Source organism: Canis lupus, chromosome 15 (assembly GCF_003254725.2).
Source record: "Canis lupus dingo isolate Sandy chromosome 15, ASM325472v2, whole genome shotgun sequence".
In the NCBI taxonomy this organism is placed as follows: Eukaryota; Metazoa; Chordata; class Mammalia; order Carnivora; family Canidae; genus Canis; species Canis lupus.
In genome coordinates, this window is record NC_064257.1 from 61,875,152 (window position 1) to 61,889,434 (window position 14,283).

Sequence of the window (14,283 nt, forward strand, 5' to 3'; positions counted from 1 at the left end):
CGGCCGCGCTGCACCCCCCCACACCCCGGGTCGCCCGGCCGCTCTGCTCCCCTCTCCCCTCCCCGCCCCAGGGCGGCCCGCCGCGCTGCACCCCCCACCCCGTCCCCCCTGCCCCGCAGGTCGGCCCGCCGCGCTGCACCCCTGCCTCCCGCGACTCCAGGTCAGCCCGGCCGCGCTGCAGCCCCCCACCCCCCGGCTGGCCCGCCTGCTCTGCTCCCCTCTCCCCTCCCCGCCCCAGGGCGGCCCCGCGGCTCTGCCCTCCCTGCCCCCCGCCCCCGGGTTGGTCGGGCCGCGCTGACCCCCCAGGTCGGCCGGGGCTGCACGGGGTGGGGGAGGGGAGGCTGCGGTCGGCCCCGGCCCCGCGCCCCGCGCCCCGCGCCCCGGCCCCCGCCCCGGCCCCGGCCCCGGCCCCGGCCCGCCCGGGCCTCCCCGCACCGCCGCTCCGCTCGCTCGTGGGCGCCGCCGCGGCCGTGGTGCGTGTTTATCTCGCGGGTCGCAGCCGGAGGCGTCGGCGCGCGTTTGTTTGTGGAAGGCGCTCGGGAGGCGGCGGAGCTGCGGCCCGGATCCTGACCCTGATTGTATGAATAAGTAAGCAGGATGCGAGTGATTGGGTTAGATGCTGCGAAGATTTTTTTTTTTTTTTTTCAAGTTAGGAAGAGGGTGAAAAGACAGCCGGGGGGGGCGGCGGCGCATCCCCAACCCTCGCGCTTCTCCGCTCCCCGCCAGTCGCTGTGCCGGCGGCCGAGGCTCCCGAGTCCCGCGCCCCCCCCGCCCCCGGCCCTCTCGGCGGCGAGGCGCGGATGTGCAGACCGGACTCGCCCTCCCCGGGCGGCGGCGGCGGCGGCGGCGGCGGCGGGCGCGGGGGGCGCGGGAGCCCGGCCTTCGGGGGCCGCTGAGCCCGCGGGGACTTCGGCCGCCGGCGGGGCGAGCTGCGGGCGGGGGCGCCCGCTCCCCGGAGCCGCCCGCCCCCTCCCGCCGCCGCACCTGCCCCCCCCCCCGGGGCCCTCCCGCCGGCCGGCGGCGCCCGCATGTGTCGGGACACCTGAGCCGCCGCGGGTCGCCCAGGCCGCCGGGAGGCGCGCAGCCCCGGGCCCACCTGCCGCGGCGGGAGCAGGATGGGGCTGGCGGCGCTCGCCCCGGGGATGCTCGTGTGGCTGCTCGCCTCGGGGATGCTGCTCCCCGGGGAGCCCCGGGCGCGCGCCGGCCTCGCCTCCGAGGACGCTTCGGACGGGAACGAGGGCGACGGAGCGGACGCCATCGACTACAGGGACCCCTGCAAGGCCGGTGAGTGGCCCCGGGCCGCGGCGGGACCTCACCTGCGCCCCCCGCCCCGCTCCTCCGCTGCCCGCCCCGGGCGCCCGCGGCCCCCACTTTGGGCCGCACGTCCGGGGCGCTCGGGTCCCCGCCTCCCCCGCTCCGGGCCGGGGGCTGCGCGCGTCTGCGGGGCGCCTCCTCGCCCCGTCCCGGGCGCCCCCAGCCCCGGCTGCCGGCGCCCCCCGAAGCGGGCGGGACGGAGCCCTCGGGGCCGCGCGGGGGCCAGGCGGAGGGGGCGCCCGGACCGCCCCGGAGCTCCCACGGCGGGGGCGACCACGTGCGTCGGCCCGTCCGAACGACGCCCCGAAATAAAGAAGACCCCAGAAGCCCGCACGCGTGCGAGTGGTCACCCGTTCAGACTCGTGCCCTCGCTCCGTGCACGCCCCGGGGATGCGCTGCGGCCGAGCCCGAGCCCAGCCGGCGCCCCGGGACCGTCTCCGTCCCGCTCGGGGGCGCCCCCGCAATCCCCCCGGGTCGCAGCCGCGCGGGTCCCGGGTCCGAGGGCGAGGGCTCCGGGGTCCCAGGGCGGGGGTCCCGGGTCCCAGGGCGGGGGCTCCGGGTCCGAGGATGGGAGTCCCGGGGTCCCAAGGCGGGGGTCTCGGGGTCCGAGGATGGGGGTCCTGGGTCCGAGGATGGGGGTCTCGGGGTCCGAGGGCGGGGGTCTCGGGGTCGAGGATGGGGGTCACGGGTCCGAGGTCCCGGGTCCGGGGGCGGGGTCGCGGGGTCCGGGGGCGGGGTCCTGGGTCCAAGGGCGGGGTCGCGGGGTCCGGGGCCGGGGGTCCCGGGGTCCGAGGGCGGGAGCTCCGGGGTCCCAGGGCGGGGGTCCCGGGTCCCAGGGCGGGGGCTCCGGGTCCGAGGATGGGAGTCCCGGGGTCCCAAGGCGGGGGTCTCGGGGTCCGAGGATGGGGGTCCTGGGTCCGAGGATGGGGGTCTCGGGGTCCGAGGGCGGGGGCTCCGGGGTCCGGGGCAGGGGTCCCGGGGGTCCGAGGGCGGGAGCTCCGGGGTCCCAGGGCGGGGGTCCCGGGTCCCAGGGCGGGGGCTCCGGGTCCGAGGATGGGAGTCCCGGGGTCCCAAGGCGGGGGTCTCGGGGTCCGAGGATGGGGGTCCTGGGTCCGAGGGCGGGGTCTCGGGGCCCGAGGGCGGGGGCTCCGGGGTCCGGGGCCAGGGGTCCCGGGGGTCCGAGGGCGGGAGCTCCGGGGTCCCAGGGCGGGGGTCCCGGGTCCCAGGGCGGGGGCTCCGGGTCCGAGGATGGGAGTCCCGAGGTCCCAAGGCGGGGGTCTGGGGGTCCGAGGATGGGGGTCTCGGGGTCCGAGGATGGGGGTCCTGGGTCCGAGGGCGTGGTCTCGGGGTCCGAGGGCGGGGGCTCCGGGTCCGAGGGTGGGGTCCCGGGTCCGAGGGCGGGGGTCTCGGGGTCGAGGATGGGGGTCACGGGTCCGAGGTTCCGGGTCCGGGGGCGGGGTCGCGGGGTCCGGGGGCGGGGTCCTGGGTCCGAGGGCGGGGGCTCCGGGTCCCAGGGCGGGGGGTCCGGGTCCGGGGTCCCGGGGGTCCGAGGGCGGGAGCTCCGGGGTCCCAGGGCGGGGTTCCCGGGTCCCAGGGCAGGGGCTCCGGGTCCGAGGATGGGAGTCCCGGGGTCCCAGGGTCCCAAGGCGGGGGTCTCGGGGTCCGAGGATGGGGGTCCCGGGTCCGAGGGCGGGGGCTCCGGGTCAGAGGGTGGGGTCCCGGGTCCGAGGTCCCGGGTCCGGAGGCGGGGTCTCGGGGTCCGGGGGCGGGGGCTCCGGGGTCCGAGGGCGGGCGCTCTGGGGTCCGAGGGCGGGGGTCTCGGGGTCCGAGGGCGGGGGTTCCGGGGGTCCGAGGGCGGGGGCTCCGGGGGTCCGGGTCCGGGGGCGGGGGTCCCGGGGTCCAAGGGCGGGGGCTCCGGGTCCGAGGGCGGGGGCTCCGGGTCCGAGGGCGGGGGTCCCGGGGTCGAGGATGGGGATCCCCGGTCCGAGCTCCCGGGTCCGGGGGCGGGGTCCCGGGTCCGAGGGCGGGGGCTCCGGGTGGGGGGGTGTCCCGGGGGTCCGAGGGCGGGGGCTCAGCGGCGGCCTGGGAGGGAGGGCGCGCCGGTCCCGCGGGGGTGGGGGTGGGGGTGGGGTCGGGGGGCGGGGGCGGAGGCGGGGGCGGGGGGGCGGTCCCAGGTGCCCCTGCCTCGGCGAGGCTGGCCTTGGCCGGAGCTGCCCGTCCGTGGGTCCGTCCGTCCGAGCGTCCGCCCGCGGGTGGGCCGTTCTGGGTCCGAGGGAGGAGGCTGTGCGCGGCGAGGGGCGCGGCGGGCCCCGGACGGGCGGGGCGGACCCCTGGTGCTCCCCGGGGCGCAGCTCGGAACCGCCCGGAGCCGCCCCCGCCCTGCTCTCCTTCGCAGGTGCCCGTCGCCCCGGCCCCTCGGTCCGTCCCAGCGCAGGTCTGTCGGGCTCCCCCGTGGATGGTCGCGGCAGGCGCCGCCCTGCTGGGTGGGTGACCACCGTCACTCCCGAACATACTTTTTTTTCCTTCGAAAAAGGACTTTTGAATCGGGTTTGCGACTGGGTGAAGATCGTAGACGTCCCTGTTTTAGCTGAAGGAGAGATGAAGTGTTATTTCTAAAGAGCGTCTAGGAAAACGTCTGATGCTCTGTTGTGGGAAAGATTCAACTGGCTATCCATGTTAAAAAAAAAAAAAACCCACAAAAACTCCAATGCATATGTATCCATTGGCCTGATGGCAGGAATATAATATAGTTTTCTATACAGATTCAACAGAAGTTCATGCCTTTTAAAAATCATTCATTTCAAATATGAACATAAGAAGTCTCCAAAATTAGTACTATTTTCAGAAATGATGTTGTTTAGGTTTACCTTGTGTTAGAAGTTGTCTAGGGTAACGTCGTAGACATAATTGTTTCCTTTTTTCTATTTAAGAATCTTTTCAATTTTAAGATTTAAGTGGTTGCGCCATGTGTATTGAACTTCGCCTCAAGCATAAATGTTTATTATCCTCAGCAAATAAACATCTAGGGCAAGAAAAAGACCTTCAGGAGCATTTACTTTAGTTTTTCCTTTATTTTAGAAGATAACTGTTGAAGATAAAACAACAAAAACAACTTTAAAAGTGGATTATTACTCAAAACTTATTTCTTCCCTATCGTTGAGTGCAAGAATATACCTACCTGTGTATGTGTGTATATTTATATGTGTAATGAAAGAGAACTAAGAATGGCCCAAGTGGAAGGCTGAGAAGTATATCCAAAATCTGAGATCACTTTTTAAATGACCAACCCTGCTTTTTAAATTAAGTGACACGAAAGGTTTTAATTTCCCATCTTGGCTAAAGAGTGGCAAAATCTTTTTCTTTTTCTTTTTTTCCCTTTTGGTGGCCTCCCTTTTGGCACTGTTTAAGACGAGTAAAAGTTGTAATAACAGGAAAAAAAAAAAAACTAAATAGCACATTGAAATCCCAGATAAGAGTCCAAAAAAGGTCACTAAAATAAGAAAGTTGAGGATAGATAAGTGAAAGAAGGCCACAGGAAAGCAAGAGAGGGTGCTCTCCAGATTCTGGGGCACCTTTGATCTGCCCTTTCGAAAGAGCTAGAGTGGAGGGCGAGGGCCATAAAATAAAGTGTCCTTTCTGAACTTCTCCAACAAGATCCTGCTTTTTCTCAAGCTATGCAGTGGCTCGGTGTCATAACGACTGGCATCGCTTTATAGTCCCAAAAGCGCTTGGAAGTACATTATTCAGCTCAACAATTTGTTAATCTTCCCATTACGCAGGTAGGAAAGCAGATGCTCCATGAGCTCAAATGGTTGTTAAGATTATCCAGAGCTTGATGTGGTGTCTTCTGGCTGTAAAACCTGGCACGTAGATAGACAGACAGACAAATAATTACACTGCATTCTCAGCCAGCCTTTTGGAGGACTTCCTTGAAAAACAAACAATAGAAATTTAATCTGGTTTACCTAGAGTCTAGACTAAAAGAAGTGCAGTTACTTTCACATCTGATAAGCGTGAAATGACTAAGAATATGGTTTCATCTTTTCCAAACCCAGTTACAGTATAAAGTCTTTGAGGGCAGAGGTCATGCCCGATTTTTAATGTTTATCACGGGGATAGATTACCACTGCTGATATCTAGTAAGTTCTCAGTTCCTTTTCGATACCTATAGACTATACATATTGATCTTCATCCCTTAGCTACAGACTTCTGTTCTAACCAGTAATGTTACCCGAGGAGAAATCGTCTTCATATCGCTCGTTAAAAATTGTGCCCTTTTTAATGTATCTGTGAAACGGTGTAGTTTTTATACCCACGAGAACTCCGATGATTTCAGGTTCGTGAAACCAGTGGACAAAGAGGAAGCCTTGTGTGAACTGAACATTCACTTAGAAAGACATTTTGGTGTAAGTGACAGTAGGTAAGTTAGTGCAGTGCAGCTTCAGGTCTATTTCTATAGCCAAGTCCATTGGGACGGAATATAGGTAATTAATCTCTCTCTCTGTATATATATATATATAGATAAACACAAAGACGCAGCTAATTCAGAGGGATCTCTGATTGTCTTTCTTCAGCACAGTACATAGTCATCTGAGTTTGCAGTCTTACTGTCTAGTTCAGAAGGTTCCTGAGGGACACGGGGGAGCTGATGCTGCAGGAGGCCATTCCAGAACAGAGAGAGGCAGAGGTATCCTGTTTCAGTGTTGTCCTGTTCCAATAGGTGTTAATCAGAGTATTAATAGCTGTGAAGAGCCTGGGCAGATTCGGTGTGCAGCTTAATCTCTCAGGTTCGTCTAGAAATTACCTGGACAGACAGAGACCCGAGAGACCGACTCTGTATCAGGAAAGCTCAGGGCAATTGAAAATATAACATGCAGTAAAAGGGATGAAAGAATTTGATAGTTTGAATGACGGGTAAACGTAAACCGTTTGTTCAGAAGCTTGTCCTTATCCTCTTTGGATAAGCGTGAACACCCTGAAAGAAGAAGAAGGAAAAAAAGGCTTTCTATCTTGAATCTTCTGAGTAAATGACTCCTTTCCTTGGAAAAACTCCAAACATGATTAAAGGTCAGTGACTTGCAAGGTTAAATTAGCCTTTAGAGTGGCGTATGCGAGCCTGTTTACCTAGAAACCGGGTTTGGGCGTCCTCAAGGAGTCTTCTTGCTGCTGTTCTTTAAGATCAGCCTCCCGGGGCCCTCGTACACGAATTCTTGGGGTGCTCTTCCTAAGTTTATAAGCTCTTGGAAAGATCGCCCCTTCGTTCAGTCCTCGGTGCCGGGCTCCCCAGCTCCGCGGTCAGCCTCCCAAGTATGACATTTCAGAATTTGATGTCCAACCCTGTGTCGACTTTATTCTTTCTTAGTATTAAATATTGAAGCATGTATTTCTTGGTCAGCACCTCCGTCAGTTGCCAAACCCTCATGTTAAAAAATGCATTTCATGGAGTGGCTTCTCTTTACCAGCCTCTTTTCTTTTGGTTTTCAGGCCTCAGATCTTGTTTTTTCTTTTTCCCTTTTTTTTTTTTTTTCCCCATCCCTCCTGTTTCTGATGCCAATTCAGAAGTGGCCAAAATATGGTTCTTGCAAAAGGAATGGACAGACATTACATTCTATGTACTTGGATTCTCTTCATCCTTTGCCAGTAGTGATTCTGTAGCCTTCGTCGTGAGGGTCCCCGTCCAATTTTGGCCCATAAATGGCCATTCCTGTCACTACGTATGGATTAGATAGACTTTTTTTTTCTCTTAAATATATTCCCATAGAGTAAACCGTTTTTGAAGCTCCTTTTTGTTTGTTTCTTTACATCTCGTCTCCTGAGGTCTTCCCATGTTCTTGCCTCTGAGGAAGGTACTGTCACTTGCAAGTTCAACGTGTAGTTGGAATCCCTCCTCGGAGGCAGCTCGGGTAATCGTTAATGGAATCTTTATGATTTCTGATTCAGACCTACTGAATTAGAGTCCCGCCTTCTCTGTTTAGGCCTCCTTAGTCTATGGTGGAACAGTTAAAAGGGGGTAGGAGCCTTGCAAAGGCTTTTTGAGAAACTTAGCATGTACTTGCACACGTTTCCTCTTGCCGTCACGATGGCTCACTTTTTTACGAAAGCCTAATGTGTGCCGTGTGTGGTCTCTTCTGCAAAACCATATTGTCTTCCCCTGTGGTATATGTAAGGACCCTATTTTTGTACATCTTAGCAGCTTCCCCTGATTTAAAATTTAATCTCACTTGCCTCTAGTTACCATCCCGTTCTTTGTAAACCTTAAGAATATTAGTCACATTATGATCCCTTAGGCCTCTTCACCAGCGGGTATATTGGACAGAGGTTAGCCCTTAAATGTTTCTAGAACTCAGATGGATGGTATCAAGTGCTAGGGATCGACCAGCATTATTTCTTTTCTTTTTAGAATATTATCTATTAGTTCTTATTAGTACCTTAGACCCATCTGCTTAGAATATTTAAAACTAGGACCTCCCTAAGCTTTTCTAAGAATGCTTGGAAAAGATAGAGGCCAATAATCCATTTAAAATGAGGCCTTACACATCCTGCTGGGACCATCTGGTGTCTGGGGAGGTGGGGGAGGGGGACCATGCTGCTCCCCTGAACTGGAGGAAAGCCCCCTGCAGCATCTCGAGCCTGTAGCTAGGCCTGGGCCAGGCCGAGGCTCAGGTGCCCGGCAAAGTTTCTGGGGATGTAGGGCATCCTCTACTGGGGGAACTTTGAGGCCTCTTACAGTTCTTTCCTAGTCCAAGATCTGGACTTAATCCTGGACCGATCCTCCCTAAATGATGGAGTGAAGAGTCCTCCCCCCAGCCCTGGATCCAGTAGAATGATTTAGCAATATGGCTTTAGTGGTTTATTTCCTTTAGTTATCTAGTGAATAATGATGCTTGGGGAGGAACATTTAAAAAATTATAGCCTTAAAGCTACGGAATGAACTGCACAGAATGTGTTCTTTCCCAGAAAGCAGGAGGGAGAGAATCCCTTGCTTATTTATTTAGTTCTTGCCATTGTCAGCCCTGAAAATGGGATATTGACGATTAGATTCTGAGACTTTGTGGGTTGGCTGATGGAAGGCTTGTGCTGTCAGCTCTTTGCAAAACGTGTGCTAATCCTGTCAAGCCGTTTGAAAGAGCTGACTATATACTTGTATTAAGAAGTATTGCACATTAGGTGTTAATTGAAATCCAGAAAGCGAACCAAGGAGGCGTTCGCTGGTCTTACTCAGCTCTTCTCTTGCAACTTATATTTATAGTTTGAGCTAAACTATTTGCCGTGGACCATATTTAAAAAACAGCAACAACAACAACAAAGCACAGCTTTCTTAATGATGAGAGCCCTTTAAAAAGTTGAAACCGTGCTTGAAGGAGGCCTGAAGTGTTTGCACGTGTATTATTTTCCCCAAACAAAATCTAACGTTGTGTATTAGTGAGCTACTCAAAGCATTTACCTAAATGTTTAAAAAAAGACACCCCGACAGTGTTTAGCGCGCTACACCGTTCTACAAGCCGCAGTTGCACGGGCACCGAGTCACAGAGCCTGCACGTGTTGTGGGCATTTGCTGCCTTCCCCGGGTTGTGAACTTCCAGTGGGGGCCGTTAGCTCGTGTGTTGGGGGAGGCGGGGGTGGGGGGGGTGTAGGAGGGTCGGGCAGCTGCTTCTTTCCTTACCTTTCCCATCTGTGCTACTCGGGTGGGACCGCCGGGCCCCCGGGTGCCCCGGCCCGGTGGGCCATCTCCTTTGGCCATGAGTGGACTTGAGGTGCTCCCGGGGTGGTGTCTGTTGTTGAGCAGCGTTGGGAAGCCCCGTGGCCTCGGTTCCGTGGAGCGGCCCATGGGAAGGACGGGGCTCTGTTCCTCGGGGCTCCTGGTTCTGACCCCGAGCACCTAGCAGATGGGGCTTTGCGACGTTCTGTGCTACCCCTCACGTTGGACGTTGGACTTTTGAAATGCCCCAAGGAAGAACATCCTGCTGCACTAGAAAACAGCCGCGTGGAGAACTTTCTAGAGAACGAGCCCATATACCTGGTAGATCCAGGCATGGCCTCTGTGACTCCTGTCACAGTAGCGTAGTTCACAGTTTCACGTTAAGCCTCTTCAGCGGTCGCCTGCCTTGGCCCTGTGTCCGTGAGCGAAGGTGACAGTTCCCCTTCTGGGGCACACGGGGACGCGGGGCGGGACGGCTCGGCCGCAGGCCGTGGTGACAGTCGCCGAGTGATCAGAACTTGAACCCAGGGGCCGTATGTCAGGTGCTGGCTCTTGGCCCCCCTCCACGGGCTCCCCGGCCAGCCCCGGTGTATTAGGGCTGGCGATACCGGGGGCGCCCGGGGGCTCGGTGCTTGAGGTGGGGCAGCTGCCCCCCGCCCAGGGCCTGACCCGGGTCCCGGGATCGAGTCCTGCATCAGGCTTCCCCCGGGGAGCCTGCTTCTCCCCCTGCCTGCGTCCCTGCTTCTATCTCTGGGTCTCTCATGAATAATAATAAAAAAAATGACCTGCAGTTGAGGTGGTGGCGCCTGTGGCACGGGCGTCCAGCTGTCGCGCAGGTGCTCCCTGTAGGGAGAAGCGTGTTGCCATCGACGGCTCGCGCTGTCACCTGCCTGCTGCACGGTCGGAGGAAGCCGGGGCACCTCGGGCGGGGCCTGGTCCCTGTCCCGAGTGTTCTCCAAGTGGGGCCGGTTGCAGACGAGATGCCCGGCGGGGTGTGGGCCCCGTAAGGAGGCACAGGATCCATCTGAGCAGAGTCCGCGCAGCGCTGGATCTGAGCGGGGCCCGTCCTTAGAGCCCCGTTCTTGGCACAGGCGCTGACGTGTTGTGTGGCAGGCGTTAACCTGTGTCACACTGGAGACTTGCTGTGTGAGTGTCCGTCAGTGCGTGACTCGGGCCCCCGAGAGTGAGAAGCACGTCCTGGCAAATGCAGGCCATTCAGGAAAGTGCTTTGCTGTGTACGTTATGTGCGGGGATGATGTGTGAATGCCTTTGAGAAAACAAATATGCTGAGACAAGGCTCTTTTTTTAAATTTTCTTTATTTTCATTTTTATTTATTTTTTATTTTTTTTGAGACAAGGATCTTAAAGAACTTCATCTTCTCAATCCTAACTTGCCTGAAAACCCAAAGGTCAAAAGCTTGAAAGCTTCGCAGGGATCATAGGGGTAACTAGACTCCTCGGATCTGCCCTGTGGTTTCCTAAGACTAGGAAGTCTGGCATGTTCGAAATATATACTTTATGTGATATTTACTAAATTACAATTTCTTTGAAGAAAGCCTGCTACTTTGAGCAAATTATCATGTGTTCTAGGAGGAAGAGTTCCTTCTTGTATTTTTTCTCAAACAAATGCGTAAGAACAGAATCTGGTAAAACAGGCTTCCTTTCTTGTTCTCTTCTTTTCTAAACCTAAGAACCGAGGGGACTTTTTTTTTTTTTTTTTCTTTTAGATACACATTTTAGTCCCAGGGGAAGAAATGGCATCTCTCTGGACCTGGGTAGACTGCGGCCTACAGGCAGTGACCAGGGGAGGAATAATTAGGATTTGCCATTTGGAATGGGTAATGGATGTCGCGACCTAAACCAGGAGTTGGTGTGGAATCATGTTTCTGGGGGGAAAGAGATTTGTGAGATTTGTCGGGTCAACTAATGACCAAGAGTCAAACACAGAAAAAACGATATTGATGATAAGATACGTCTCCAGGGTGTCCAGGATTAAAAAGAATTTACAATAAGGGTAGATTTCTAGTGTATGTAATGGTGGAAGGGGCTTCATACACAACACTGTGTGTATCATTAAAAAGTGCTCTGTAAAGTATCTTATCTCTCTTTTTTTTAATTTTTAAAAATTAATTAATTTATTTATTTATGATAGTCATAGAGAGAGAGAGAGAGAGAGAGAGGCAGAGACACAGGCAGAGGGAGAAGCAGGCTCCATGCACCGGGAGCCCGACGTGGGATTCGATCCCGGGTCTCCAGGATTGCGCCCTGGGCCGAAGGCAGGCGCTAAACTGCTGAGCCACCCGAGGATCCCCAAGTATCTTATTTCTATATTGAATGGTAGCTGTGGCTTCGTGTTTTAGGATAACTTACTCTAGGTCACCCAGTGATACAAACAGAATCTGAATCCAGAACTCTGGATTCCGTGTGTTGCCATGCTGCTGCTTCTCTCTCCCTCCCTCTCTCGCTCTTTTGGATGGGGATATTTTTGAAACTTGGGGTTGGTTTCAAAGATTATTTTTTAATATTTCGGCAAAACATAATAGTGCATCTGTTAAAAACTTGGCATCTAGAGCGAGATGGGTGTGGCTTCTAATATCAGACCCATCCTATGGTAGTTGTGGCTTTTTGCGACCTCCACAATACTTCGGTTCTCTGATCCGTAAAATGGAGATGCTGTTATGATCCTCATGGTGTTATTACAAGACCTAAATAAATGTTAGGTAAAGACCACTCTGTCTGGAACATAGTAAACACTGTATAATTTTTACTCATCGTGCCAAAAATGTAGAGGAGGTGGAGGATTTCTTTTTTAATTGCAGCTACTTATTTGTGGGAAGATGATCTTTATCAAAACACTTGTAGATAGAGTTCTTTTTTCTTGTCATATATAAAAATGCTTTCATGTCTCAAGTCCTCCAAACCTTGCATTTGAGAGGTTAAGTCCCTAAGTGGAAAGGTAGGGGAGGTTTGGAGAGGTAACGGGGACAACCAACATACACATTTCAGTGTGTTGTTCTCTTGCCTATTTGCTCAAATGCTTAGTAGATCTAAAATATATTGACGATTTTCAATTCACATTGACTAATATGTGACTAGAATCTTGGCTATGTAGTCTTCAGTAATTTCTGGTACAGATTTTGCCATCTGGGTTAATTTGAGGAGCTTACATACTCACAATCCTATGTTTACACAGAGCTAAGATTAAGCACATGGCTCTAAGCTACAAATATTCAGAAATTCATCAAACCTTAATCGAACACTTGCTGTTGATGAAATGTGGATTTATCCTTGGAGTTGTAGAAATGTGAAATATGATACAATGCCTGACCCGGTGTAAAGTCTTAACTTTATCATTTTTAGATAGACAATATTTTATGTATAAATAATTGTATACTAATCACTGAACTGAATGCTGAAGTTATTTCAATTTATGCATTTGAAAATGGTACTATTATAAGTCGTGACAGTCAAGATGTATATTCTTTTAAATTTTTCCTGCAATTTTCTTTACTCATGATATGTGAAGAGTAAGCCTTTGTGGAGGGCATAAACACTTTTAAGAAAGTACTTTGCAGACTTTGTTATTTGGCAGGGGATTGGGAGGGGATGTGACTGATAATTACACAATTATTTGGAAGAGGTCTGTATTGGTAATATGATTTTTCAATTATTTTTCTCAGATAGATCGATTTAGCAATTTCAACTTATTTTTTGTCATATTTTCCCACATCATCTACTAGAGCACATTTCGGCCCTTCGCACAATGTCCTTATCCTTGCATACATTTAAATATACATGGTTGACTTTTTCTTTGGTTGCAGGTCCAGGAGAAGCAAAAACAAATGGTAAATTGAAAAAACAAAGTGTCTAGTCTTTTTTCACTTGCAATATTCTACTGTGGTTTTGAAAAGCAAATATAAGTTTTGCTTTCTTTAAATAATTCTGTGTGGCTAGGTGGTATGGCAATCGAAAAACAAACTATCGGTAATAAGAAATGTAATTTCCACTGCTGGCTGTGCTGTTGTACTTGTGTGTAACCTTAGGGATATCCCTTGATTTTCTGGGACTGCAATTTCTGAGGTTTAGAAACCTCGAAGGCTGTCCAAGCTACAAAGCCTTTTGAACCCTCGCGTCCCTGACAACAGAAGCAAGAGCTCCTCTGAAGTGGTACCAGGAAGTTGCAGGGCCAGTGTCCCGTAGCGTTCATTAAGAGGGAAGGGAAGATGCTTCTACCTCCCCAGCGGGCACTCTTGTTAAGGCCTCAGGTTTCTCGTGGCTCCAGCCCAATCATGGCAGCCAGCGGATGCAGCCGCAGTCACTGTGGAGCTCCTTGACTTGACTTTGCCAAAATCATCATTGAAAGCATTTATGCATAATATTCCATCCCTCTTTTCCAGCTTCAGTCCATCAGTAAAAAAATCTGCCAACACAGTGACCAGGTATTCAGGCATCACCTATGTGCTTTTCAGAACTTGTTGGGCTCACGTGCCATTAGAGTCAGTGTCGCTTGATATGTTTCAAGGGAGAGATGATTGCTTGTTGGATGAGCCGAAAATGGCCAGTGGATGGGGAAAATTCAGTTCTTTCAACTTTGAGGTCGATATTCATAATGGAGAGAACGAGTGCTATAGGCAAGTTTCTGCGGGAAAGTTCTGATCTATAAAATGGAGAATCTGTGGGAAAGTTTATCTGGCTTAAAACATGAAATGTACAGTATATTAAAAGATACCTTCTTATATCAAATAATCACATATCTATGCCTGGAAACATTCTTCCACTTGGCATAAGTGTATATTGTTAATTATCTCTATAAAATTCAGTTTCAAAAACCTTCAATTTATTTAAATTGTCTGGTAAAGAACTACTTTTTTCATCATAAGTTAATATTTTATGTATGAAGAGTTTTTTAATGAAGAATCTCAAATTCTCAAACAAATCATTGCCAAAGGAAGTCTCCATTCTTGAGCTTTTATAATAGTAAAGAATGAACGCCAGTAGACATTAATAGTATGGATGTAGGTAGTATGGTTTTCCTTAAAGAGCACTGGGTATCATGTCAGAAGACTTAGGTGCAATTCTAGGGTCTTCTGTGTTTAATTCTATTAATTTGGTCTACTTACTGCTGCTGAACTTAAATTCTCTTATTTCTAATATGGGGGTGGGGTTACCTCATCTATGAAACAAGTAAGGATTAAATGCATAAGTGTGATGCACTGTACAAATACAAATTAATACACCGATATTTTGCACCTGATGTGTCTCAGGAAGAT

General features: G+C 53.1%; 1 protein-coding gene across 2 annotated transcripts in view; it reads left to right on the forward strand.

Moving 5' to 3' along the window:
• The first annotated feature begins 1,099 nt into the window (after nucleotides 1-1,099).
• TLL1 (tolloid like 1) overlaps nucleotides 1,100-14,283 on the forward strand; it is a 193,660-nt gene continuing 180,476 nt past the window's right edge. For both annotated transcript variants that reach the window (XM_025438977.3, XM_025438978.3), the window contains exon 1: nucleotides 1,100-1,284. In XM_025438977.3, the coding sequence (XP_025294762.1) occupies nucleotides 1,116-1,284 (169 nt within the window). In that variant the 5' untranslated portion in view covers nucleotides 1,100-1,115. The remainder of the gene's footprint in view (nucleotides 1,285-14,283) is intronic.